This window comes from Zygotorulaspora mrakii, chromosome 1 (assembly GCF_013402915.1).
Source record: "Zygotorulaspora mrakii chromosome 1, complete sequence".
Taxonomy (NCBI): Eukaryota; Fungi; Ascomycota; class Saccharomycetes; order Saccharomycetales; family Saccharomycetaceae; genus Zygotorulaspora; species Zygotorulaspora mrakii.
Genome location: NC_050719.1, coordinates 1523081 through 1550423, shown reverse-complemented (window position 1 = coordinate 1550423; position 27343 = coordinate 1523081). Strand labels below are relative to the sequence as shown.

Here is a 27343-nt window from a genome sequence, read left to right as displayed (position 1 = left end):
TGGCTATTGATGCGTCACTTGGCCTTACGGTCATGTCTAATGACGTTTGCTAGGGCTCTCTTATTGATGAAAAGTCCGCATAAAAATTTGCGAACGTGTGGCTTGAATCTGTACAGTGACATCATGTTCATAACCTTGATGAACATTATTTCGGACTCGAGGAGTTTCGAACCGTACTCCAGGTTCATCTCAGTGATCTCTTTGATAGCTGTGTTCGATAAGATGTGGTTACCCAATTTACTCACAGCGTCTAGAACCCTTTCCACTAAATCGTTTTCATCAAATTCATTTCTTTGCAATAGTGATTCTTCCAAACACTGTCTTTCGGTTGATTTTATTAAATCCTGGAAGTAGCCATCGTCCTGGATGTTATCCACATTGTTTCTTTCCTTTAGAAGATGTTCAAGATTCAATGCTATTGGAGGTACGGAATCGATTATATCACCATTTGTAATATCAAACTCAATTTTTTCGTCTTTATACTCCTCTATACATGACCACCTCTTTTCATTATATGAGAGAAACCAATCTAGATGGTCAGGATAGGTAGCGCCAATTGGTGTCCCTTGAACATTTAGACAACAACTCCATCCCATCTCATCTAAAATCTCACAACCTTCCTTTGTCTTGCTTGTCAAGCCAAGGGCTAAGAACGCTATAAACCTTACCGATGTCTCGCTTGCTCCGTACGCTAATTGGATTATATCCTCAACCAACGAATAATTATCTAATAAGCCAACTCCCAGTTCTGTGGATCCGATGTACCCGACGCACCACAACGCTGATTTAATTGCTGTTTTACTTTCTACTGTCTGCTTAACCTGGTTGTCAAGATCAGCTTTGAAAGTCTTGATAACATTAATAAATTCAATGAGATCATCACTCCTGCATATCATGGCAATTCCCTCTTCAGTTTTTGCAAGGCTTTCATAAAAGTGATGAGGTAATCTTCCACCTTGATTGACTCTTTTCAAAGGACTGAAATTGGAAGAATGCTCTGACGAGCTGAGAAAATCTTCCGCCAAAGATACATACTCAATGTTTTTCTTCTCCAACCAGGAGCTTCTTTCATCTTGAATAAAATTAATTTCATTCAAGATTTGAAATCCAAAAGGAGTACTCATAAGTTCAAATAATATTGGAGATCTAATAAAAACTAATTGCCGCAAAGATGTTCTCAGAAAGGATCCCATATTTGATGATAGCTCTTCGGTGACAATCCAGTCATAAAGCGCTTGATCTGCGACAGCAACTACCTTGGGGCTCAGATCATATAGTTGTCTCGTTAACATCTCCATGAAAAACCCTTGTAGGCTTCCATTGTCGTCCATTTTAACACCATTACTAGCATTGTTGTGCAAGCTTTTCAACTTTCGTCCCAAGTATTCAGTAGCTTTCACTCTTATGTTTTCATCCGGATATACAAGAGCCTTGCCCATTATCGTTCTACAATGTCCTGAACAACGCAAATCAAGCTCTGGGAGAATTAGAAGTAAAAAATTCAACGATATAGGATACCTATTCTCAAACATCTTGTACATAATGGTGAAAAAATTCCACTTCTTCAAATATGAAACCCCATTTTGCGATTCTGTTAATACACCAACAAATTTGAAATATCCACCAACCACCTTTGTTTTCAATGTATTAGCATCTACAATGTTATCCGTAGTGTTGCCCTCCATTGCTCGAAATAAGAGAGAAGTCAGTTGCGGAATGATCTTTGTATCATCCGCTAGAATTTTCATGCCAACAGAAGTGGAGGTCAACATGCGGAAAAAATGGCAGCCCACTTGAACATACCTTTGAGACAGTCGAGTGCCCTTGTCAACATTAGCAAAACGTAGCCTCAAAGGACGATAAAAAATCAACAATCTTCTAATGAATTTAGTGGATTTAACTAGTTCATCTAATTGCTTCGGGTTTAAGAGAGGACCCTCCAGAAGCTCTTGAATAACATTCCAATTCCAGCTTGCAAAATTTTTGGTTTGCAGAACTTTTGAATCGTAAACCATTCTTCTGAATTCCATGTCATCGACTTTGCGACCCATTGTCGTTTCCTTGATACTTTGTGAGATATTCAATACATTTTTTCCGACACCTATTGCCGCCATTCCCAGGGTGTTTCTTTTCTTATTCATGGCATTGAAAATTTTGCCAAACTCGAACGTCTCATTATAATAAGTCTTCTTGTAAAATGGCAATAACTCATTTGCAAAAGAAGTATCCTCAGATAATAGATTCATTGCCAAGTTCATATACTCTGAAAGAAGGTATCTTGCCTTGGCTAATAATGTTGCGTTTATTTCTTCAATTTCATACCTGTTAAGCAGTTTCCCAATAAAAGAAACAAAGTTCGATTTGTACATTACAAGGACAATAAGGGCAACATATTGGTTCAAAAGCATAGATTCCTTACAAAAATGCGACGGAGTAAGCTTGTAAGAGCTCCTTGGACTACCATATGAGATCTTTTTTATCCTTAGTACATCTAGAAATATGTCAACCAGGTACGGAGCGCATAGAGGTACCTGAAAAAAAGAAAGTAGTTCTCTCAAAGGCTGAAAGTTATTCATGGAGAAAAGCATTAATCCATTGTAATCCTTGAGAGCTTTTGCGATTAGGAGCGTGCCATTTTGCATCTTTTCAACATTCAAAGATGATTTTGTGTTCGAATCAGAGAATATTGTAAATAAAACAGATATATTAAAGTCATTCAAAAAATATTGTCTTGTTGAGTGCGCAGACATCAACTGTAAAATAGCGTCCAGAATAATAGATGCGAGGGGGAAAAGTGTGTACTCTCTGAGTATAGCCTCGAACACATGCATTCCATGACATTCACTAACAACTTCAGGATTTAAGAAACACAGCTCTAGTAACGTCTCCAAAGCCATGTTTCGAAGAGGATCATCCTGTTTTTCTACGCAACTTATTATAGCTTGGACTATACCTCTCGGTATATTTGCGTGGAAATCTGAGAAGGCTCTTACAAGCCTCAACGCTTGCTCCCTTTCTACTTGATAGACGCTATCTTTCGCTAAAGATATGACAACGAAAGCATCCAATCGGAGTTTTATCAACCAATCTGCAAACTCAGCACTATCTAATAAATATCTGCAAACACGGTATGCAGAAGACACAATTATCTTATCTTCACTAAGTAATAAGGACTGTATGGAGCCCATAAAAGAAGACAAAACCAAATTCCGTCGAATATCGGGGTGCTCTTTGAGAAGACTGACTAATCCATTTGCCTTTTTGAGCACATAGTCCGCTGTCATATTTGTGTCTTGTAGACTTTGCATGAAATCACTTATCAGCCAGGTTGCAGTTTCAAAGTTTGTGCCGCTCGGCAGTTCATCACTAGGATATTTCTTTTTAAGAGAAGTCTGGGAAATAGATTCTAATTCTTCCTGATTCCGTGACTCTTGTTCCAAATCATAATCATTTTCTTCCTCAATATCGTTATCACCGCTCAGTTGGCCATTCTCGTAAGAATTTCTGGCATTCTCTTCCGGAGTGATGTCAGATCGCAGTGATTCCTTTAATGGATCATTAATTGAGTCAGTCAGTACACTAGAAGAGCTGTTATGTCTTATATTCAGACGGCTTGTCTTGCCTCCAGTCTCGTTGACCTTCTTTGCTTGTTCAAGTTGTTTTTTTAATTCAGTAATCTGCTTTTCAGTTTTCTTCATCGATTTATCCAGCTCTCTTATTTGGGTATTGGCACGTATCCTCATAGAGTGTTTCTGTAAATGATCTGTTGAGTACTCACCTTTGTAGATTTCTGAAGGTGCTGAATCGCGTATTCTTTCCGCTTCAATTTTATTCTTTTTTGTTTGCTGTAATTGTAGTTGCAGTTGATTAATTTCACTCTTGATTCCTACTAAAGCTTTACTGATGCTGTTACGCGGAAACCTGCCTTGTAGGGGACTGGCAGGAGATGGTGGTGCACTTTCCAGTCTTTTCGTGGAGATAAAGGAGGTGGACAATACAAGATTATGTCTATCCTTTTTGGTATTGCTCATATTGGATTCGTAGTTTGAGCTTTTACTGCCCCCATTATCGTAACTTTTTGCTGAGTTCTCTTCGCTACTCAACGTTTTGTCGGCACTCGATCTTGAGCGGTTATGATACGCCTTTTGAGGGTTCAAAACACCAGACATCAAAGTAGATAAAGATTGTTAGACAATACCTCACACAGCTTGTGAAAAACCCCTCGATCGAGATATGGAGACCTTGAAACCTAATGCTCTAGCATTAAATGGATGTTTCTTTTGGTTTGAGAGTTTATTTTAACAGATACATAATTCATTAATTGTAAACTTGAGCTGGAAAATACACATTATTTATGATCACGTGTACTATGTATAACATGACTATGTACAGATAGACTGATGGAATCTCATCATTTTTTGTTCATTAATGCCTCTATTTGACCAATTACCTCGGAAGTGTCCTTATCCAGTGGCATATTGGACAATGAGTCATCCAAAGTTTCGGGATTCTGACCCATCAACTTTCTTAACTTGGCACTGAACTCACTGAGAGATGATATATCCCAAATCCACCAGCTTCCAAAAAGAGCCATAGCAAACCCACCAGTGGCAAGACCGCTGCCTACTGCCAATGCGCTTGCGGCTTCTCCCTGGTATGAAATGGGCGGATGTTTGTAGTTAAGTTGAAACATATGAGGCATGTCTAAGTTGAAGGGCTAGCGTTAGTAATAATGAAAGATTAACTTTGTCTAATTGAAAAATTAGTATTTGACATACATTTACGTGATTGTATTCCCCGATATGCCATTCTGCATGATAATAGCGTCACAGCGGTCGCTCCAAAAAATCGCAGCATTTGTTGTTTTCTTCTCTTTCTATATTCTACCGAAAATTTTGTTATTTGTTTAGAGTCTAGGGTACCTATTGTTGTTGCGTCCATCTGAGCCATAACTGACAATTGCTCGTTTGCCTCTTTATCTGTAAATCAGCAGGATTTCTAAAATGAGTAAGATAGATGATTTTTACTATCTTTTTCGGCATGAAAACGAGACATCACAATGATCATTTTAATACAATACTGGGTGTAACATTCGACTGAAAACGACTATCACACAGTAAATATACGTTTGGTATGCATCCACAACTAGAAGCGCAAAGATTCAACTGTATGTACCTTACTGAGGAAAACTGTTTTGACTTTTTCTAAAAGATGATATTTTTACTGACAAGATGGCCCCTTCTAAACAGCATGCTATGATTTCATTCAGGCCCTGGATAAATGTCACCATCAGGAGTATTATAAAAGAGTCTTCGGTCTGTGTAATAACGAGAAGGACGCTTTAACTAAGTGTTTACATGATGCAAGGCTTGCCACTGAGAGAGAATTCATTTTAAAAAGAAAAGAAGCTAGGAAGGAGCTGGAGCAAAAGTGGAAGAAGATGGATGAAGAAGAATATGGTGAAGAGGCCATTCTGAAGAAAATTATCGAGAGGCATCATGCCAAAATTTCTCAAGCAAAGGACCCAAAATGAATAGGCCTGCCAGTTACTCTTCCCTTGTCTCTGCTGTCCCTTTGTAAATAGATAACATGACTGGCAGAAGCGACTTAAACTCCAACAGTTTATTCTATGCATTAATGTATATAGGACTAGATAAACCACGATTCACCAATGGCTACGAAAGATGAATCCCTTAAAAAAATATTTATCGTTGATTGATGATATGTTCTTTCTTCTCTTAATCTTGTCTAGTCTTCAAATATCTTTTGATAATCTTATCTTTCTTGATAATATATACAACAGCGCCCCAACCGGATAGTGCATCACGGTCTGCAGCATTCAGCAAAGCCTGACTTATAGTTTCGAATAAATCTTCCGATTCAAGATTAGGTTCATAAAGTGATTCACACATACCAAACAATTGATCAGATGCAGTACCGCTCACAATAAAATCCTTTGCTTCGTCAATGCATCCAATTAGGTCGAATCCAGCGATAAATGGTTTTCCCGTCTTCGAGTTGAGACCCGCCACTACGGGGCCCACAAAATATGGACCAAACCTTCTCTCATAAAGTGTGGATGAAACCAGCTGTGTAAATGTTTCTGGTTCGATGGGCCTTTCCTCTCTCAACTTATATAGGTTTGTCTTGTACCGAAACGTTTCACTTAGTGTTGTTACATCAGTTGCTAAACCTGTGATGCCGAAAAATACATGGCCATAGTGGAAAATCTTCTCAAACTTATTTGATACACCTAGAGATTGACTTCCTAGACGTAGATCTGATGCAATGGCGACACAATCTTTGCCCGCCATTGCCACGACAATACCACCGTTGATAGAACTTGGGTCTGACATCGCTAGCTATGAATTCTTCTTATGCAAACAATGATACGCTTTGTGAACCACTTGGATATACTTCGATAGCCTATGATTGGATTACTGACGGTACAATGGTTCAAATATTTTAACTATTAACGCTTTCTGTTTGCCACCTTGAATCCCTTTGTCGTGCCCGATTTCGACTGCTATCGTCAAGCATGATAACCATACTGATCACTAAAAGTTACATTTTATCAGGCCGTATATACACAAGTATGTAAACTAAACCACTATGCTATGAACGATAATCATTCATGTGTCCTCGCCTAGTTCCGTTCTTACCATTCTGAGACTTTTTAAATAAGCTTTGTTTCTTTCATTTATTGTATTGAGGTATAAATACTTGGTATTCCAGTTGCTCATTACAGCGTCGAATTGTTTAGAGTCCCTCCAAAGTGCTATGGCCCTTGACTTGTTATTATTATGTCTGTCAATCCTGAATTGTATTTCTTCTGCGAATGTCTCTAATTCGGATATTTTGCTGAAAAGTTCTAATTGATCCTCCTCGGTCATGTCTCCATACAGAGCTTCATATAAGGCACCAATAGAAAGCAGTGGTTTCCATGCACTCAGATACATTGAGTCAAGTTTTTCGACGTCGTAGTTGGAAGTGAACAATTTATCACTCCAACCATATTCTTCATTGGAAACGAGCTCAAACTGCGCCTTAGGCACTGGAGCTTGTCTTGCTGCCCAAAAGTTGATACTATTGACATACATCTCGGCCTGACGTAACGTACTAGTTTGAAATTCCAATACGACTTTTTCCTGATATAATCTTGTAGGTATTGTCAAAGTAAAATTTCCAGATACATGCTCATGTTGTGTCCCTAAATTTTTATTTTGGGAGCACTGAACTATATTATCTTGAACAACGAATGCTAGCGCTTCCACCAAATTAAACACGATATATTTTGGACTCTGCTTTTTCAAATATTCCATTGTAGCATTCTCGGGAATTCGGGATGAATCCTTCAATTTAAAAATGTATATTCTGCCTTCGAAAACTCGTACTCTTGCGTGAACCCATTTAGTGTTATCTTCCAAAAAGGCAGCTACCGATTTTTTTTCTCTAAAGTTGGTTATATTTTTTGTCTTCTTCAACCAACGAAATAAATCAAGCCTCCCATTACCATGTTTATCGTTAGTCGCTTGCGGTTTCTCGTTGGTATTACCACTTTGTGACATGTCTTTGTCACTTATCTTGATAGAGTAATCCATGTAGAAGAGTGATCCATTCTTTTTTGACAGTACTTTATCAATGTCTGGTTCATAACGATATAATTTAGATAAGGGTTCATTGTGATGAAATCTCCAATTTGATGTGAAATGAGATTCATGCTTTAGAGCCAATGTCGACTCTGAATAAAGTGAATTATACGTTGATGAGCTTGATGAATCTACGGGGGTTAAGGTTTCACTTCTTAAAGAAAACTTTGAGTTTCTTTTACCCAATTGACGGCCTCCATTCGAGAGTTTGGACTCAGTTCTCAATAACAATCTTGAATTATGCTTAGAAGCTAATTTTGAAGATAGTTTTATCAATAGTTGCAGTGCTTCGGTTCTAAGTGAACTGTAATATGATGTTAACTCTTCCATGATCAATGGCTCCTCCTCTTCAATAGAGTAGTTATTGACTCTTGCCTCCTTCCTCAAGGCAAATAGTGTATTCTCAACAAAGTTATTACAAGTAAATTTTGGGATATTGATTCGTGAATTCTCGTCATTATGCAAATCTGAATTCAGAATTAGCAGGGAAAAAAGTACAATGTGGCAAAGCTTGTAGTGGTTATGCCACACGGGTGAGTTACAGTGGTCAACCCATTGCTTACTCAATTCTTCCAAAATGCGATCAATATTTTGGGCCTCCGCAATAAAGTATATTTTGCTCACCAAAGCCCTCAGTGAAAGCAGTAAAGAGTTCGGAAATGGTTTTAGCATGCTAATGAACGCAGTCAGAATCTGTGAGTTATGCTGCGCGCCCATGAAGTTGGCATACGCTTTAAAATCAATCGCATCATATGTTCCCTGTATAATCTCAGCAGCGATCATCATATCTGAGTTCTTCAAAGAAGGCATTTGACTCTCTACTTCGCTATCGTCCAATTGGTCGGTCATAAATTGGTGTATATTAACCATCTTCGGTGACTCAATCATCAATGGAGAGGATGGTGCCCCCGAGAGCTCTGATACATTGCGCCGGTCAGGAGTCACGGTGAGATGATTTTCTTCTTCAATAACTTCTTTGCTCATTAGGGCCAATACGGCTTAGTTCCTCTGTTAGCACTACTCTCGTCTTTTCGTATGTTTTTGATCAAAAGTTATTCGGCAACTGCTTAATTCCCATGTTCCGATGACTAGAGGTCGCTTAAAAAAATACATTCAAGACACTAAACGTCTAAACTGGCTAAAGCGATGTCCGCCCCTGCCAGCTGGAAGAGATCCCCATCCTACAATACGTGAATAATGCAGCATTTCAGCATGGCTATGTCGATGAAGACTGAGAATGCTCTCAAGTATGAAAAAATCTTTACGTCTTTTGTACGGTCTGCAGAACGCTTTCGTCTGCGATATAGAGCTCTTTGAACCTTATTCGGAGACTTGCATAAAGGACTTGCTTTTTGTATTCCTGAAACAAGCAAACTCGTTACGATCTCAGAGAGATCTAAACAACGGCAGGATTTACGCAGCCCGCATCATCGTAGAACTGATGGGATCTCAAATTTTGCCTGAAGTTTTTTGCTTGGTGGCCTTCGATGGAATCGTTCATGAGAAGAAAAGTGATACTTTTCTTGTCGCACAATCCTGCGAATCATCAGACAGCATCACAAACAATGGCACGGGCAAGGCATTAGACTGCCGCCGCAGAAACACATTCCTCTTTTACGTCACAGGAGCTTCTGCTTTCAACAAGGGGGCATAATGCGCATTCCCTGCCAACCCCCAAACTTGAGAGAAAGTCCCTCCGCAGAGGTGATACTTACTTTACTGATCTGTAACCACGAGCTCTCTTTGGCATCTAAGTTACACCCTACCTTGGCCCTTTTCTGTAGCAAGAGGAGACACTTTTCTTCAAGTAATGCCTCGATTTTTTGAAAGGTTTGACTAGCGAGCTTTTCTTACATAAACCTACATCATTTAGTCACAGTTGCACTTGAGATAGAGCTTGGTCGCGAGGCTGAAACAGCAGTGCCTTGTGTATTCAAATACTTGTACAGCGTTACCATTATTTGTCTATTATATTTATGTCTTTGTATCTTGGGCGGTGTTGCATATTCTAAAGGCGCTCTTGTATTTACGCGTTGGCTGTACATTCTTTGTTTGTTTACGCGTTTATACCCAATATAGCGGATGCAATGCACTTTTTGATGAACAATAAGCACTGAAAACTTTTGATGATTAGTCATTAACGAGACAGTGAGAAACCAAGGACGTTGTGTGCAGGCTGAGTTGTCCATTTGTTTAATTTTGGTCTTAGATATCTTCCCAAGGTTTTTTTTCTTTTCATTCTTTGATGATGTCTCAAGTGTCCATACAGAAAGATAGTCTTTTTGGGTACGAGACTCAGATTGAGAGTGAGATCGATAATAACCATTTGATGTCTACGGCTCCAGCAGAGCCTTCTTCAGCACCACAGAGTCAGACCCCGTATGTAACGCAAAATGGGAACGAGAACCAAGATCACCGGGCAGGACCAAATGTGAACGTTGATGGAGAGATGGAAGGAGCAGAAACGGAAGAAGTTGACGATGTGGCTTTGGCGTCCTTTGTGCCTCTGGATAGGTTACAAATCAACGGTATTACGAGCGGTGATATCAAGAAGTTGAGAGAGCATGGGCTACATACTGCCGAAGCAGTTGCGTATGCGCCACGCAAGGACTTGATGGAAATCAAGGGTATCTCAGAAGCCAAGGCGGACAAATTACTGAGCGAAGCTTCTAGATTGGTCCCCATGGGGTTCGTCACTGCTGCAGATTTCCACATGCGCAGGTCGGAAATGATATGTCTCACGACGGGTTCCAAGAATCTGGACACTCTGTTGGGCGGCGGTGTTGAGACGGGATCTATAACGGAACTTTTCGGCGAATTTAGAACTGGTAAGTCACAACTCTGCCACACATTGGCGGTTACTTGCCAATTGCCTTTAGATATTGGTGGCGGGGAAGGAAAATGTTTATATATTGATACAGAGGGTACATTCAGACCAGTGAGGCTAGTGTCAATTGCCCAAAGGTTTGGTTTGGATCCTGACGATGCTTTGAATAATGTGGCGTATGCCCGTGCGTACAATGCAGATCACCAAATAAGGCTATTAGATGCTGCTGCACAGATGATGAGCGAATCGCGGTTCTCTTTGATTGTGGTAGATTCCGTTATGGCACTTTACAGAACAGATTTTTCCGGACGTGGTGAGTTAAGCGCAAGACAAATGCATTTAGCGAAATTTATGAGAGCTTTGCAAAGGCTAGCGGATCAGTTTGGTGTCGCTGCGGTAGTTACAAATCAAGTTGTCGCCCAGGTCGATGGTGGCATGTCTTTCAATCCAGATCCCAAGAAACCTATTGGTGGAAATATCATGGCCCATTCCTCAACTACAAGATTAGCCTTTAGAAAGGGAAAGGGATGCCAAAGAATCTGCAAGGTTGTCGACTCTCCCTGCTTGCCAGAAGCCGATTGCGTTTTCGCTATCTACGAGGATGGCGTGGGCGACCCCAGAGAAGAAGATGACTGATAAGATATCACTTTGAAATAGCTGTTACTCTCTTTAGCATTTTTTGTGTCTCTTCGTATTTTTCTCTCTTTTCTTTTGTCTGTCAAACTATGTAATACTACCGGTTTTATGAGATCAACAATAGTCTTTACTCGAATCTTAATAACGATTTTACGTCATTCCTAGTGATCATTTTCGATTAAATGTACGATCATTTTTCTATAGTTTCTTTATTTGGAAGCATCACCTCTTCCACATGTTTATTAAATTCTTTTTCGTTTCACACAAAACGAAGACGCGTAACGTTCAGGAAAATGGAACAATAGTTTCTAAAGTATCGCTAAAACTTTTCCCGCTTAAGTCTTATAGTAGTTTCGCTGTAGATTTGCGGAGAATTTACCATTCAGCTTCAATAATTTTTATCCATTGGGTAGATAAAAGGTAGTCATTGTGTGCTCATTCAAGTTCAAGGCTCGGGGGTTTGTGCAACAGGTGAATCACATAACTCCGATATTCGCAAGTTTGTAACTGGGATGTGTACTGAAACATCCGTTGGTGGAATGGGAAATCCGATTGCAGGTCCAACACCTGGATCTATCCACCCATATAAGAAGTATCTTTTGCAGTCACAGAACTTCACACTTGAAGGCAGTGGATATCCAATTACCGATGTTCGGTCTCCGTCACCTGCGCGGGAATACGCTTCATCTCCTGGACTATCTAACGAACAGTTGTCTGAATATGGTTCCGCTTTGTCGTTGAATAACCCTTCCAAACCAATGGAAGACCCACATAGCAAATGGGTACAAAGTATCGGGGCACCGCCCAGTGGTTTTCAACAGGAGCCGGGGCAAGTCTCTTCTAGTCCAACAGCTCGTATTGTTAACGAGGATTTCCAGCGAGTATCATCATTACCTTCAGTTTCTTCTATTCAACGTCCAGCCTCTAATACTTCAGGCTCCTCTAATGCAAACAACCGAAAATCGCGTTCAATTGATTTATCCCATATGTATTTACTGAATAGCAGTATGGATACTCAATTGACTGCAACAAATGAATCTGTAGCAGATTTATCGCATCAACTGATCAGCAGATATTTAGGTGAAGGCAATACCTCCACTCTGCTTCCAAGATTGAAAACAATTGAAATGTATAGAGAAAACGTTAAAAAATCGAAGGACGTGAAACTTCTGTTCCAATATGCTCAATATATATTACAAACAGCTTTGACAATCGATCCATCGGAGAAAAGTACTGAAGATACTGCTAAGGAACTGGATCAAGGGGAAGTAAGAAGAAAATTCTTGAAAGAGGCTCAACATTATTTGAAGAAATTGAGTGTCAAAGGATATGCAGATGCACAATATCTTCTAGGTGACGTTTATGCTAGTGGAGCAATGGGTAAAATAGAAAATAAAGAATCGTTCACATTATTTCAAGCGGCAGCAAAACATGGACATGTAGAAAGTGCTTATAGAACAGCCTATTGCTATGAAGAAGGTCTGGGTACAACAAGAGACTCGCGGAAAGCTTTAGATTTTTTAAAATTTGCAGCAAGTAGGAATCATCCCTCTGCAATGTTCAAGTTGGGTCTTTATTGCTTCTCTGGGCGCATGGGATTACCGAGCGACTTGAACACAAAACAAAATGGTATAAAATGGCTATCTCGTGCTTCTGCAAGAGCAAACGATTTGACTTGTGCGGCGCCATACGAATTGGCCAAGATATATGAGCAAGGATTTCTGGATATTGTTATACCCGATCAAAAATACGCAATGGAACTCTACATCCAATCTGCTTCATTGGGTTACAGACAAGCTGCGACATTGTTAGGACAAATATATGAAGTTGGTAATGAGGCTGTAAAGCAGGATACAAGTTTATCAGTTCACTATTATACACAGGCAGCATTGGACGGTGATCCAGTTGCAATGTTAGGCTTATGCGCATGGTACTTGCTTGGTGCAGAGCCAGCGTTTGCAAAAGATGAAAGTGAAGCATTTCAATGGGCATTGAGAGCCGCCCAGCGAGGTTTTCCTAAGGGCCAATTCACGCTCGGCTATTTCTATGAGCATGGAAAAGGCTGCGAACCTAATGCAGAGAATGCATGGAAATGGTATCAAAAGGCAGCTCATAATGAAGACCCCAGAGCTATCATTAAAATGAAGCAACGTCCTTCCAATCACGTTGTTCAGGATAGCAAGAGAAGATCAAAGAGTATATCAACCATTAACCTATTCAAATCCAAATCAATTGAGAATCTTTTAAATTCAGACCCATCAAAAGTTGCTCCTACTGGCATATTCACGGATGAACAAAACCGTTTGAAACCCATTCAGAAGAATGACCCAGTGAGACTACCGCGGTCCACTTCACCAAGCATGACACTCAATCTGGACGCTTCAGAAAAGAAAGAAGTATCCAGTTCACATCCGGTTACTGAAAGTAAGGCACGGCCAGATAATGCTAAAAAAGCTAAGTCTTCCACAAAAAAGGACATGCCAGGGAATAAGAAAACCTGCATTTTAATGTAATATTCATATCCTCTCATCCTCATGAATTAGAATCTCATTGGTGTGTCCAGTTCAAACGCGCTGTATTTCTGCATTTTATTCTTTTTTTCTTTTCATTTCTTCACGCTCCGTTTCACCCCACCACTCGCTTTTTTCGAGCCTTCTAGAAGGAAATGACTAAAAGGGTAAAAACATGAAATCGCACCCAGAATTTCAGGGTCCACATAGGTACGTACCTATTTGCATTTCAAGGCTTCAAGGCTGTCCTAACATTGATCGTTTGCGCAATGGCTGCCCTCTGCATTCTTCTTGTATTCTTTCCGCTGTTGTGGAAGAGCACAATTTGGAACATCAGAAAGAGTACCTGATGGTTTATCCGCTGGTCTCATTTGGTAACTGAATATTGTACGAAAGGCTCAACGGTGTAACTGTCGGCATTAGCGGCCCAACCATCTTCCTTCAAAAATAGCATTAGTTAAGTAAGAGAACGTCGATTTTCATAACAGAAAAGGGTGCAAGATTGTAACATCATCAGGTGGGGATGCGGCTTTCCATTTTCAACTTCTTTGCCCATGGACTTCGGCAGATTCATCCAATATTCGCAGCATTCATGGATCTATCTACATGAACCCAGGGCAAGAATCGAGTACCATTTTGCTCATCTTCGGAGGTCTCGCGAAAAAAATGTACTGTGTACCATTGCATTCTCTCACAATGAAAAATCTTTTCAATGAACCTGTCAGGAGAAATCCGTTAAAGACGTTGGGTGATGATCCAATGCTCACTTGATATAAATTAAGAGGCTTCCTCCATTTTACCGAGTCCTTGAAATCTTTAAATTTTCTTCGAAGTTGCAATATGATCTCTGTAAAATAAGTAATAAGCACTACAATGAGGATTACTTCCGTCTTCTTGGTCTGTCAACTACTGTCAGGTGTCTTTGCTGTATATTTGAAGGCTCCAAGAGGTACGCTTATTGGGTACGGTTGTGGTAATTCAGTTCAAGCAACCTTATGCAGGCCGAGAGCTAGAGGTTTCACTTTCTGTCCGTGTGTTGATGTCAATGCATTAGGTTCGTTTATTTATTGTGGGTACGAAAATGCATCGAATGATAGAGAAAGAAGGCAAGTGCAGAGATATTTAAGAAACGCGTGTCCTACGATTACTCCGGAAATGATGGACAGAGCATATGATAACGTCACAAATTACCTAGTGAATACATCAACAATACCAAACTTTAACAGATCGAAATATGTCAATTTTCCAGTGTATTTTAACAGGACTCAGTTCAACATAGCATATGAATCTCAAAAGCACTATAGGGATAACATGTTTAATAGTCTTGCGTGGGGATCCGGTTTGCTTGGGTTCTGGGCAGTCTTACTAGTGCTAGGTGGAATTGATCACTGGGGATCAAGAATGTTCCCAAGATTTTCTCTACGTCTAAAAAGAGCTGTAAGTCAATTAAGACCTTTACGTTGGTGGAGGAAGAATGTCACACTACCTGCTTTATTGAATGGAAGACATACAGCGGAAGGTCGTTTTGGAGGCTTTATCCCAACAAGGTTTGAGGCAATAGTTATGTTCGTATTTTTCGTTCTGGCCATTTTTGCAGAAACTCTAAACTTACATATCTACCGCAGGAGTATTATTTGGAGAATAAACAGAATTCAGCTAACAAGATTCATTGGTGACAGATCGGGTATGTATCTGCTTTTCTAATGCTCCCAACATATTTATTTGCCGGTCGTAACAATTTCTTTTTATGGGTAACTGGATGGAAACAATCAACATTTCTGACATTCCACAAGTGGCTAGCACGGATCACGATGTTAACCGTGATTGTTCACTCTCTTGTATTTGCTATTAATTCAGGCTGGCTTGGACTGTATTCATACAGAATCAGTACAAACTGGTGGCGTCTAGGTGCTGTTGCCAGCGTTGCTGGTAGTGTCATGCTTGTCCAGTCGCTCGGGATTTTCCGTGCTTACTCATATGAGATTTTCCTTTATGTTCATATAAGTATGGCCATCCTATTTCTGGCCGGTTCATGGATTCACATGGTATATTGGGACTATGGAGCCTGGACTTACGCGTGCGCAGCCATTTGGTGTTTCGACAGATTCACTAGAATAGCGAGAATCGCTAAATTTGGTATTAAGACTGCCGAAGTAAATTTGATTTCAGATGATATTTTGGTATTGACAATGCCTCACGGATTTAGATTGCAAAAGCCACTACCTGGATCATTCGGTTATGTTTATTTCTTAAAGAGCTGGTTGTGGTTTCAATCTCACCCCTTCACCGTTATTGAAGATGACAACGGTAAACAAAAATTTTTGATAAAGATTAAAAAAGGTGTCACCAAAAGACTGCACGATAAATTACTGCAGGAACCCAGCCATACTTTACAAATCAAGGTTGCTGTAGAAGGGTTTTACGGAGAATATAAGCAGGCCTATGCATACGATGAGGTTCTCATGATAAGTGGCGGTAATGGTATACCGGGCATTTACGAGTATGTTGCTGATATTGCCAAGCACAAGAAGGCAGGCAGGAGTAAAACCAAATATGTCAAGTTTTATTGGGTCATAAGACACTGGGACAGTCTTGATTGGTTTTTGGAAGAATTGAAACAACTGCAACAATACGACTTTGTCGAAACAATTGTATACGTCACCAAATACCATGAGTTAAAAATTGACAACAAGTTTGCACAGACTACATCAACCCTGGTTTCCACCAAATCATCAACTGAGAGTGTCACCGAGTCAAACTCCGATAAAAACCAGCTGAAAGTAAGCGAAGATTCGACAAATGAATTACATGCAATTGATAGAACCGAGAGAATATTCAAGGAGCTGCCCCATGTCGAATTCAGGGACTCTAGACCAAATATCGCTCAAGTAGTTCGCGATGACATCAAGGGGGCCGATGATAACCACGACATAGCCGTACTATCCTGTGCACATAATATTATGTGTGACGAGGTGAGAAGAGCAGTATCTTACGAGGCTGGTGTACCAAGAGCTGGAAGAATCGATCTATTCGAACTGCTCCAACTATGGTAACTTCCGAATTACAGGCACCACCTACCTACCTTAATGCAATACATAAATCATTTCTAACATTATAGATAAATTTTCCATAGCATGCCACAGACATCCACTATTTATCCCCTACTCAGTCGTTAAACGGCTCTTCCAAGTTTTTTCAGCTGTCTAATTGCAGATTCTGTTGATGAATCCGAAATTGCGTCTTTTTTTCATTTTTGCTCCAGCACTTGCAATGCGTAATAAGGTTGAAAAGCAAATTAAGTATGCAAAACAAGGACAACAAAGGGTGGAACTTTAATACAATGACGATTGTCTTGTCCTCATGGAGATGCAAAAGCAAGGTAGTGATTTACTCGGAGGGAAATAGCAATAGCAACTAAACCGATCATGATTAATAATACGATTCTGCGAAGGTCCTCCCTCAGCGATTTGATATATAAAGGGAATTATTCCTACAATGTGTATGAAAGAATTGGGTTTGCTTAGAGAATTTAAACTATTGAAGATTGTTCTTGGATTTTAACATAGATATTAAGACAGACCAAAATGACGAACTATAAACAGGCCAAACCTGTGAGCATCACATTACCTAACGGGTTGGAGTACGAGCAACCAACCGGTCTTTTTATTGGGAATGAATTTGTGGAAGCACAGTCTGGTGATACCCGTGAAGTAGAGAACCCTTCAACCAATGAAAAGCTAGCCGATATCGCCGCTGGTGATGAAAGGGATGTAGACTATGCTGTTGAGATTGCCGAAAAGGCTTTCTACAGTGAGTGGTCTACTCAGGATCCAAAGAAAAGGGCGGTTCATCTTTACAAGTTGGCAGATCTGATCGAAGAAAGTATCGATCTTATCAAATCCATTGAGACCGCTGACAATGGTAAAACATTAGCACTATCAGAAGGTGATGTGTTACTCTCCATTAACTGTCTTAGAGATGCAGCTGCGTATGCGGACAAAATAGATGGCAGGGTTGTCAATTCGGGCGATACTCATGTAAATTTCACGACCCATCATCCTGTTGGGGTTTGTGGTCAAATCATTCCATGGAATTTTCCATTAATGATGATGATTTGGAAGATCGCGCCAGCTCTAGCAATGGGGAACACAGTAATTCTAAAGCCCGCCTCTGTTACCCCATTGAATGCACTTTTCGTAGCATCTCTGATAAAAAAGGCTGGATTTCCAAGTGGTGTAATTAATATTTTGACTGGTTCCGGTAGTAAAGTTGGCTCTGCAATCACTAACCACAAGAGGATAAGAAAGGTTGCCTTTACCGGTTCCACATCTGTTGGCAGAAGTACTGCTGTTGATGCAGCGAAGGCTAATTTGAAAAAAGTTACCATGGAACTTGGAGGAAAATCTGCTCATTTAGTTTTTGACGATGTTGATGTCGAAGAAACTGTACCAAATTTGGTCACTGGTATTCTTGCAAATGCTGGCCAAGTCTGCAGTGCAGGATCGCGTATATACGTACAAGAGGGGATATACGATAAAATCATCAAAGGTTTCAAGGAATATGTTGAGACAAAGGTAAAAGTAGGAGATCCGTTCGATACTAGTAACTTCCAAGGAGCCATCACAAACAAACAGCAGTATGAGACTATCCAAGAGTACATTAAATTAGGGAAAGAAGAGGGTGCCAAAATATTTGGTGGAGAAAGCATCGGTGGTAAAGGATACTTTATTTCACCAACAGTTTTTTACGATACCAATGAGGATATGAGAATTGTTAAGGAAGAGATTTTCGGCCCTGTAGTTGTCATTTCTAAATTCAAGACTCTGGAAGAAGCTGTAAAGTTAGCCAACGACTCTGAGTATGGTCTAGCTTCAGCCGTAGAAACTAAAAATTTGTCTACAGCCATGAAAGTCGCCAGGCAGTTGGAAGCAGGCACAGTTTGGATCAACACCTACAACGACTTTGATTCACGCCTACCATTCGGAGGTTTCAAGCAAAGTGGTTACGGTAGAGAAATGGGTAAAGAAGTGTACGAAGGTTATACTAACGTTAAGACTGTGAGGATTAAGTTGTAGATTCGAGCGTCCAATTATAAATTATATTCATCGTTTCACAGGAAAGTATATAGTTATGCTAGTATGAGATATGTTAGTATGAGATATGTTATGTTACTATAATAAAATGGTCAAAAAAATTCTGTCTACCCTGTCGTACTTGCAAAGCCTCGTCAAATATGAAAGACCTAATTTAGAGGAAATTGAACGGTTTTTCAATTACTTAGAACGGCCTGAGAAAAATTTGCAAGGAAAAGCTCAGGATAATCGAACGTCAGATTGTGGCCACATTCAGGAATCACGATTAGATTTTTATCTTGCGCATTGGTAAAACACTTTAACATATCCTGGGCATTACTTAGAGGTGTTACGACGTCATTTGCGCCGCACATAATCACGATATTGATAGAACCGAGAGAATATTCAAGGAGCTGCCCCATGTCGAATTCAGGGACTCTAGACCAAATATCGCTCAAGTAGTTCGCGATGACATCAAGGGGGCCGATGATAACCACGACATAGCCGTACTATCCTGTGCACATAATATTATGTGTGACGAGGTGAGAAGAGCAGTATCTTACGAGGCTGGTGTACCAAGAGCTGGAAGAATCGATCTATTCGAACTGCTCCAACTATGGTAACTTCCGAATTACAGGCACCACCTACCTACCTTAATGCAATACATAAATCATTTCTAACATTATAGATAAATTTTCCATAGCATGCCACAGACATCCACTATTTATCCCCTACTCAGTCGTTAAACGGCTCTTCCAAGTTTTTTCAGCTGTCTAATTGCAGATTCTGTTGATGAATCCGAAATTGCGTCTTTTTTTCATTTTTGCTCCAGCACTTGCAATGCGTAATAAGGTTGAAAAGCAAATTAAGTATGCAAAACAAGGACAACAAAGGGTGGAACTTTAATACAATGACGATTGTCTTGTCCTCATGGAGATGCAAAAGCAAGGTAGTGATTTACTCGGAGGGAAATAGCAATAGCAACTAAACCGATCATGATTAATAATACGATTCTGCGAAGGTCCTCCCTCAGCGATTTGATATATAAAGGGAATTATTCCTACAATGTGTATGAAAGAATTGGGTTTGCTTAGAGAATTTAAACTATTGAAGATTGTTCTTGGATTTTAACATAGATATTAAGACAGACCAAAATGACGAACTATAAACAGGCCAAACCTGTGAGCATCACATTACCTAACGGGTTGGAGTACGAGCAACCAACCGGTCTTTTTATTGGGAATGAATTTGTGGAAGCACAGTCTGGTGATACCCGTGAAGTAGAGAACCCTTCAACCAATGAAAAGCTAGCCGATATCGCCGCTGGTGATGAAAGGGATGTAGACTATGCTGTTGAGATTGCCGAAAAGGCTTTCTACAGTGAGTGGTCTACTCAGGATCCAAAGAAAAGGGCGGTTCATCTTTACAAGTTGGCAGATCTGATCGAAGAAAGTATCGATCTTATCAAATCCATTGAGACCGCTGACAATGGTAAAACATTAGCACTATCAGAAGGTGATGTGTTACTCTCCATTAACTGTCTTAGAGATGCAGCTGCGTATGCGGACAAAATAGATGGCAGGGTTGTCAATTCGGGCGATACTCATGTAAATTTCACGACCCATCATCCTGTTGGGGTTTGTGGTCAAATCATTCCATGGAATTTTCCATTAATGATGATGATTTGGAAGATCGCGCCAGCTCTAGCAATGGGGAACACAGTAATTCTAAAGCCCGCCTCTGTTACCCCATTGAATGCACTTTTCGTAGCATCTCTGATAAAAAAGGCTGGATTTCCAAGTGGTGTAATTAATATTTTGACTGGTTCCGGTAGTAAAGTTGGCTCTGCAATCACTAACCACAAGAGGATAAGAAAGGTTGCCTTTACCGGTTCCACATCTGTTGGCAGAAGTACTGCTGTTGATGCAGCGAAGGCTAATTTGAAAAAAGTTACCATGGAACTTGGAGGAAAATCTGCTCATTTAGTTTTTGACGATGTTGATGTCGAAGAAACTGTACCAAATTTGGTCACTGGTATTCTTGCAAATGCTGGCCAAGTCTGCAGTGCAGGATCGCGTATATACGTACAAGAGGGGATATACGATAAAATCATCAAAGGTTTCAAGGAATATGTTGAGACAAAGGTAAAAATAGGAGATCCGTTCGATACTAGTAACTTCCAAGGAGCCATCACAAACAAACAGCAGTATGAGACTATCCAAGAGTACATTAAATTAGGGAAAGAAGAGGGTGCCAAAATATTTGGTGGAGAAAGCATCGGTGGTAAAGGATACTTTATTTCACCAACAGTTTTTTACGATACCAATGAGGATATGAGAATTGTTAAGGAAGAGATTTTCGGCCCTGTAGTTGTCATTTCTAAATTCAAGACTCTGGAAGAAGCTGTAAAGTTAGCCAACGACTCTGAGTATGGTCTAGCTTCAGCCGTAGAAACTAAAAATTTGTCTACAGCCATGAAAGTCGCCAGGCAGTTGGAAGCAGGCACAGTTTGGATCAACACCTACAACGACTTTGATTCACGCCTACCATTCGGAGGTTTCAAGCAAAGTGGTTACGGTAGAGAAATGGGTAAAGAAGTGTACGAAGGTTATACTAACGTTAAGACTGTGAGGATTAAGTTGTAGATTCGAGCGTCCAATTATAAATTATATTCATCGTTTCACAGGAAAGTATATAGTTATGCTAGTATGAGATATGTTAGTATGAGATATGTTATGTTACTATAATAAAATGGTCAAAAAAATTCTGTCTACCCTGTCGTACTTGCAAAGCCTCGTCAAATATGAAAGACCTAATTTAGAGGAAATTGAACGGTTTTTCAATTACTTAGAACGGCCTGAGAAAAATTTGCAAGGAAAAGCTCAGGATAATCGAACGTCAGATTGTGGCCACATTCAGGAATCACGATTAGATTTTTATCTTGCGCATTGGTAAAACACTTTAACATATCCTGGGCATTACTTAGAGGTGTTACGACGTCATTTGCGCCGCACATAATCACGATAGAAACCGTTGTTAATGTACTATCAACTTTTGACCAGTTGATTTCTTGCCAACCCAAGAGATAGTTCCAAAGACTTCGACTCTTGATTTGAATATTGTTATGGAATTGCCATAATTTTCTATATTTGTTTGTAATATCTCCATCGCGATAAAAAAAACGGCTGATGCCTGAACTCGCTAAACCTTTGTTCTGGTCAAACCGTTCTCTGTAAATATCCAGGATCCATGGAATTTTCGAGATTGCTTTCAGGCCAAATTGTATTAGATGATTTTCCTTAGATAACACATCTACTGTGCGCTTGGGCGGTGCCAATAACACGCATTTGCCAAACTGGAAGCTGTTTTGATAATTAGTTAAAAAATGAATTAGGATATAGCAACCTGCTGAATGACCTACCATTGTGAGCTTGCTATAGCTCTGATACATGCTGAAAAGTAAAATCACTGTATGATGAACAGCTTTTACTACATTATCCATTAAGTAGTTCGCCCACTCGTCACTTTTACCGAATCCAGGTAGATCGATTGCTACAAACTTCTTATCTTCGCTATCAAGTAGTCTCATAAGGGGCTCAAATTGCTCCATATTTCCACCTAACCCATGAAGAAGGACAAATAGTTGTTCTTTTTCCGCACTGGCTGAAGTTCCTTTTCTAAGATTGTGACAGCACCTCAATCTTCCTCCATTGATCTCAACACTGGGGAAATTGCTTCCAAGAGGGATGAACTCTTCATGTTTCCGGATAAATTTGGTACCGAAATCTAGATCGGCAGCGGGCTCATGCATTTTCTTAACCAGATCGGGACCTTCATACCTCTTTATAATGGCGTCTAGTGGCTCCTCCGATAGCGGTTCGGAATGCAGCCGGCACGCGCATCGTATTGTTTCGTTGACGTCCATCCCCAACACCGATCTGTTTCCTCAAATCTATATTGTTAAGTATCCTCGGACCTGCTGACGTTTAGTTTGTAATTTTTGTCAGATCCCGATCCAATATTGTTCATGTCGGAGATTGCAAGAATCGTAAGCCATGAAAACTGACACATTACGCTGAAACTCTACAAGAAAAGTTGGATTTCGAGAGCAATACAAATTGCTATTATTGGGTTTGAGGTTTCGTGTGCCTGATAACAAAGTTTCAAGCAGCTGTCAAAAGACAGAACATCGTGTTCAGGAATCTCTATCTTTGAGAATTGATACTTAAGGAATTGAAAGAACAGAAAAGAAGTAACTATGGCCGTGCCAAGGAAGACACTGATGCCAAAATCAGCAATTCTGGTAAAGAAGTACAAACGGGGAATAAGGGTATCATTCGCGGCTCTGATAATTCTGCTGACGCTCTTATTTGTGGTAAGCACACCACCATCATCTTCAGCATCATCACCAATAAGCTCATCGTCACCGGCACCACAACCATCCTTCAAGGGAGGAAAAATGAAAGGTCATAGCAATTACAAGATGCCATCCACCGATATTTCGCAGAAAGTTCATTACCCATTGGATGATGGTAAAAAAGAAAAGGCAGTATTTGTTACACTGGCGAGAAATGACGATCTTTGGGATCTAGTTCTTTCAATTAGACACATAGAGGACCGATTCAACAAGAGGTATCATTATGATTGGGTTTTTCTGAATGATGAGAAGTTTAGCGATGAATTTATTCGAGTTACAAGCGCCTTGGTTTCAGGTGAAGCGAAATATGGGCAGATTCCTGAGGAACATTGGTCGGTGCCATCCTGGATTAATAAAGCAAAGTTCGATAAGGCAAGACATGAAATGAAAGAAAAGAACATTATATATGGCGATTCTATTCCATATAGACACATGTGCCGTTTCAACTCGGGATTCTTTTACAGACATGAACTCCTGCAAGAATATGATTGGTATTGGAGAGTCGATACAGATATCACAATTTACTGTGACATCCAATACGACATTTTCAGATTCATGAAAGAGAACAACAAAAAATATGGATTTGTCATTTCATTAACAGAATACGAGACCACTATTCCCACATTATGGCCAACTACGCAAAAATTTATAGAAGAAAATAAGCAATATATCAGTAAGAACAATCTGATGGATTTTATTTCTGATAACGGTGGTATGACTTATTCTGGGTGTCATTTCTGGTCCAACTTTGAAGTTGGTTCTTTGAATTTCTGGAGGTCTGAGGCGTTTACAAAGTACTTTGATTATTTAGACCAGAGTGGTGGATTTTTCTATGAAAGATGGGGAGATGCACCTGTTCACTCTCTAGCAGTTGCATTATTCTTAGATAGATCTGAGGTACACTTCTTTGATGGTATAGGATTTAGGCACCCCGATTTTACGTCCTGTCCAGTTGAGGAACAAATTAGACTTCAAAATAAATGTACTTGTAATCCAAACAACGACATTACTTGGATTCCTGATTATTTTTGCACAAGAAAATTCTTTGAAGTTAACCACTTGAAGATGCCGGTAGGCGTCTAAGACTTGTACTATATCACTTGTATAGATGTGTAATTCACAGAGTTTGCGTTTGTGTATGCTAACACTTTTACTCGTAACCATTTTATCAGAATATAATGAAGTTTGGGTAATCAAAATGCGAAAACTTCAAGTAAGAACTAAATGTTCAAGAGAGGAATAAAGAGGACTGTGTATTACCGCATATTCATTGTGAGCAATTTGGTATGAGATGCATTCAGTTAGCAAAGTAGCGAGAATCAGAATTCCCAGTGCTTTGGTGCGATTTCCATACATTTATTCAACATTTCGGTGCTCCAAGCTATATTCTACGAGGAATGATAACATAGCGGCGGTTTTGCTGCAGAAAAATCTGATACAAAGGAACAATGCATTATCAAATTACGGTCCAGGTACAATGAGATGCACAGTTTTTGATTCACTTGGTAATAAGTGTCCCTCTTCGATTGATATTCGGCGAGAGGATCTCGTTTCAAGACATCAATTATTACCAAGAGATTTAAGAAAGATTGAGCGTTCACGAGGAGTAGATTTAGTGCCTACACTGTTGGTAAGAAGAAATGGGATTTTGATCAATGTTTTGACAGTGCGAGCACTGATTAAACCTGAAATGGTGATAATTTTTGATTCTGTGGGCGGTGGTATATCGTTAGATTCGAGAAACCATAAGGCATTTATTGCAGATCTATCTTTGAGATTAAGCAACGAGGGTACAGATGGTCTGAATAGGGATCCTCTCCCTTATGAGTTCAGGGCTCTCGAAGCTATATTCGTGTCGGCGTTGTCAAATATGTCCAGTGAAATGAAAGTGCTGTTGACCGTTTGTAAGGGAATACTGAAGGACTTAGAATACAGCATTACTGGAGATAAATTAAGATTTCTACTAATTCAAAATAAAAAGCTGACCGTGTTCCGCAGAAAGGCAGTACTCGTACGGCAAATGCTTGATGATCTGCTGGACCAAGATGACGTTCTTTGTCAAATGTATCTGACCGATAAACAAGATGGTAAAATAAGACAGCTGGATGATCATGCCGAAATCGAAATGCTCTTGGAGACTTATTATTCGCATGTAGATGAGATTGTGCAAATCGTCGAAAGCTCGATTTCCAACGTCAAAACGACTGAAGAAATTATCAATATAATTCTTGATTCCAACAGAAATCAGCTATTATTGTTGGGAATCAGATTCACCATAGGACTTCTATCGCTTGGAGGAGCCATCTGGGTAGGCTCGCTGTACGGTATGAACTTGGAAAACTTCATCGAGGAGAATTCATATGGTTTTTTTGCGGTCTCCATCATCGCCCTTTTGTCGATGATATGGTTATTCGCCTACAGCATAGGTCATTTGAGCAAACTACAAAAGATGTCGCTTGTTAATAATTCTAAGGCAAACATCAAGTGATGAGAGAGATTTGACTAATACATGGAGATTATTATGTCTCTTATTGACAAAAAGAATCAGTTTACAGGTTAGATATTACCAATTGGATCTTTTCACGTGATCATGTGTTCCAGTGAAAAGATGGGTGCGATGTGCACAAACATGGATATCATATATATAGACGGAAAAGATATACAAAAGTAAGCGAGAGGGAGTATTTGCCCACTGTCAACGGTTTCCCTAGTTAACAGCAGACAAGGTATAGTTGGTAGTTTTTTTGAATTACCTCCGGAAAATAAGGCGAGTGGGGCAAGATTGTGATTTGTCAAAGCATATTGAAGAATGGGGTTTGAAAACTATTTCTCTTTTCAGATTTTCTTTATATTTCTCAGGGAATCGTTGGAGATTGTTGTGATCATCTCCATCCTGTTAACCATTGTGAGGCAAGCGCTATCTATCAGTGACGATGAAGACGACAGTTTGACGAGCAGCAGCGGCCCCGGATCAGCTGCGCAGAGCATGCCGCTTACATTAGAGGAAGAAGAAGAAGTATATGAGTTTTCTGAGCAGTTGCGACAACAGAATCAGGACCAAACTCAAACTCATACTAATGCCGTTGAAAATTCAAAACTTTACTCTAAGCTTAAAGTTCAAATTATCTCAGGCGGTGCTCTTGGGTTGCTGATATGCTTAGTTATCGGTGGCGCCTTTATCGTAGTTTTTTATCATATCGGTACTGACCTGTGGTCTGCCAGTGAGCATTATTATGAGGGTGCACTGAGTTTAATAGCCTCGGTAATCATCTCAGTTATGGGTTTGTTCTTTTTAAGGATGGGTAAGCTAAGAGAAAAATTCAGAATTAAACTTGCTTCCATCATCTATTCGGATAAGAATATGTTGAAAAATGTAAATGGTAGCAAAGCTGCTAAGTTCAGTGAGAGATATGCATTTTTCATTCTTCCTTTCATCACGGCACTCAGAGAAGGTTTGGAGGCAGTTGTGTTTATTGGTGGAGTTGGTCTTGATCAACCACTATCGTCAATTCCTTTATCAATGGCATCTGCTGCCATTATTAGCGGATTTTTTGGATACTTTTTTTTCAGATATTCGGGGTCTCTTTCATTGAAGATATGTTTGGTTGTTGCAACCTGCTTTTTGTATTTAATCGCGGCTGGGTTATTTTCAAAAGGTGTTTGGCAGCTTGAGGTTCAAGATTATGTCAACAAGTGTAATGGGCAAGATATGGCTGAAGTTGGAAACGGACCAGGTTCCTATGATATTTCAAGATCTGTATGGCATGTCAATTGTTGCAATGGGGAAAGAGATGGACTTTGGATGATCTTGACAGCAATTTTCGGATGGACCAACAGTGCAACTTATGGATCTGTGATCAGCTACAATTTATATTGGCTAGCGATAATCATTGTCATTAGGGTTTTGAAAACTGAGGAGCACGGTTACATATCACATCTACCTCTATTCATGCAAAAGAGGCGTTTGTTAAAAAGACTTAATATCGCAAAAGCCTCCTTGGAGTTGAAATCATCTTCGGCAAAGCATATTTCTTCTCCTCTCTCAGCGCCCAGAAATTCTGAGGATAGTTCCACACCGTTAGTCAACGGTCAAATAGAACCTAGTTACGCGCTTGCTTCTGCATAATACATATTAAATTGCACATATTAAATTGCCACGTTCTAGTACAACGAGTTCCTTCTTAAATTGCAAAACAAATTTATTACGTTTTTTGATGTCAGTCATTAGTTTA

The 27343-nt window shown here is 39.8% G+C and overlaps 13 protein-coding genes and 1 pseudogene across 14 annotated transcripts; 9 read left to right on the top strand and 5 right to left on the bottom strand.

The window, feature by feature from the left end:
* Window positions 1-14: 14 nt before the first annotated feature.
* Window positions 15-4169, bottom strand: TSC11 (TORC2 complex subunit TSC11; the record flags this gene model as incomplete). Its single annotated transcript, XM_037286691.1, has 1 exon — window positions 15-4169. One exon carries the CDS (start codon window positions 4167-4169, stop codon window positions 15-17), a length of 4155 nt encoding a protein of 1384 aa, XP_037142586.1.
* Window positions 4170-4411: 242 nt separating this feature from the next.
* On the bottom strand, window positions 4412-4809 carry HG535_0A08020 (uncharacterized protein; the record flags this gene model as incomplete). The annotated part of the gene is made up of 2 exons (XM_037286690.1): window positions 4412-4704; window positions 4779-4809. The coding sequence occupies 2 exons, from the start codon at window positions 4807-4809 to the stop codon at window positions 4412-4414; spliced, it is 324 nt and encodes a 107-aa protein (XP_037142585.1).
* A 324-nt stretch (window positions 4810-5133) lies between these two features.
* CMC2 (Cmc2p) lies at window positions 5134-5533 on the top strand (the record flags this gene model as incomplete). The annotated part of the gene is made up of 2 exons (XM_037286689.1): window positions 5134-5167; window positions 5250-5533. 2 exons carry the CDS (start codon window positions 5134-5136, stop codon window positions 5531-5533), a joined length of 318 nt encoding a protein of 105 aa, XP_037142584.1.
* A 205-nt stretch (window positions 5534-5738) lies between these two features.
* Window positions 5739-6356, bottom strand: PUP3 (proteasome core particle subunit beta 3; the record flags this gene model as incomplete). The annotated part of the gene is made up of 1 exon (XM_037286688.1): window positions 5739-6356. One exon carries the CDS (start codon window positions 6354-6356, stop codon window positions 5739-5741), a length of 618 nt encoding a protein of 205 aa, XP_037142583.1.
* A 276-nt stretch (window positions 6357-6632) lies between these two features.
* Window positions 6633-8633, bottom strand: YEL1 (Arf family guanine nucleotide exchange factor YEL1; the record flags this gene model as incomplete). Its single annotated transcript, XM_037286687.1, has 1 exon — window positions 6633-8633. The coding sequence occupies one exon, from the start codon at window positions 8631-8633 to the stop codon at window positions 6633-6635; it is 2001 nt and encodes a 666-aa protein (XP_037142582.1).
* A 1261-nt stretch (window positions 8634-9894) lies between these two features.
* RAD51 (recombinase RAD51) lies at window positions 9895-11112 on the top strand (the record flags this gene model as incomplete). The annotated part of the gene is made up of 1 exon (XM_037286686.1): window positions 9895-11112. One exon carries the CDS (start codon window positions 9895-9897, stop codon window positions 11110-11112), a length of 1218 nt encoding a protein of 405 aa, XP_037142581.1.
* Window positions 11113-11624: 512 nt separating this feature from the next.
* On the top strand, window positions 11625-13625 carry HG535_0A07970 (tetratricopeptide repeat protein; the record flags this gene model as incomplete). Its single annotated transcript, XM_037286685.1, has 1 exon — window positions 11625-13625. One exon carries the CDS (start codon window positions 11625-11627, stop codon window positions 13623-13625), a length of 2001 nt encoding a protein of 666 aa, XP_037142580.1.
* Window positions 13626-15325: 1700 nt separating this feature from the next.
* Window positions 15326-16675, top strand: HG535_0A07950 (annotated as a pseudogene). The gene has a single exon. A coding segment is annotated over exon 1 (1350 nt).
* Window positions 16676-17206: 531 nt separating this feature from the next.
* Window positions 17207-18697, top strand: HG535_0A07940 (aldehyde dehydrogenase family protein; the record flags this gene model as incomplete). The annotated part of the gene is made up of 1 exon (XM_037286684.1): window positions 17207-18697. One exon carries the CDS (start codon window positions 17207-17209, stop codon window positions 18695-18697), a length of 1491 nt encoding a protein of 496 aa, XP_037142579.1.
* A 1151-nt stretch (window positions 18698-19848) lies between these two features.
* On the top strand, window positions 19849-21339 carry HG535_0A07930 (aldehyde dehydrogenase family protein; the record flags this gene model as incomplete). The annotated part of the gene is made up of 1 exon (XM_037286683.1): window positions 19849-21339. The coding sequence occupies one exon, from the start codon at window positions 19849-19851 to the stop codon at window positions 21337-21339; it is 1491 nt and encodes a 496-aa protein (XP_037142578.1).
* Window positions 21340-21533: 194 nt separating this feature from the next.
* On the bottom strand, window positions 21534-22619 carry LDH1 (triacylglycerol lipase; the record flags this gene model as incomplete). The annotated part of the gene is made up of 1 exon (XM_037286682.1): window positions 21534-22619. One exon carries the CDS (start codon window positions 22617-22619, stop codon window positions 21534-21536), a length of 1086 nt encoding a protein of 361 aa, XP_037142577.1.
* A 333-nt stretch (window positions 22620-22952) lies between these two features.
* Window positions 22953-24194, top strand: KTR3 (mannosyltransferase KTR3; the record flags this gene model as incomplete). Its single annotated transcript, XM_037286681.1, has 1 exon — window positions 22953-24194. The coding sequence occupies one exon, from the start codon at window positions 22953-22955 to the stop codon at window positions 24192-24194; it is 1242 nt and encodes a 413-aa protein (XP_037142576.1).
* Window positions 24195-24402: 208 nt separating this feature from the next.
* MFM1 (Mfm1p) lies at window positions 24403-25599 on the top strand (the record flags this gene model as incomplete). The annotated part of the gene is made up of 1 exon (XM_037286680.1): window positions 24403-25599. The coding sequence occupies one exon, from the start codon at window positions 24403-24405 to the stop codon at window positions 25597-25599; it is 1197 nt and encodes a 398-aa protein (XP_037142575.1).
* Window positions 25600-25920: 321 nt separating this feature from the next.
* FTH1 (Fth1p) lies at window positions 25921-27237 on the top strand (the record flags this gene model as incomplete). Its single annotated transcript, XM_037286679.1, has 1 exon — window positions 25921-27237. One exon carries the CDS (start codon window positions 25921-25923, stop codon window positions 27235-27237), a length of 1317 nt encoding a protein of 438 aa, XP_037142574.1.
* Window positions 27238-27343: the final 106 nt, after the last annotated feature.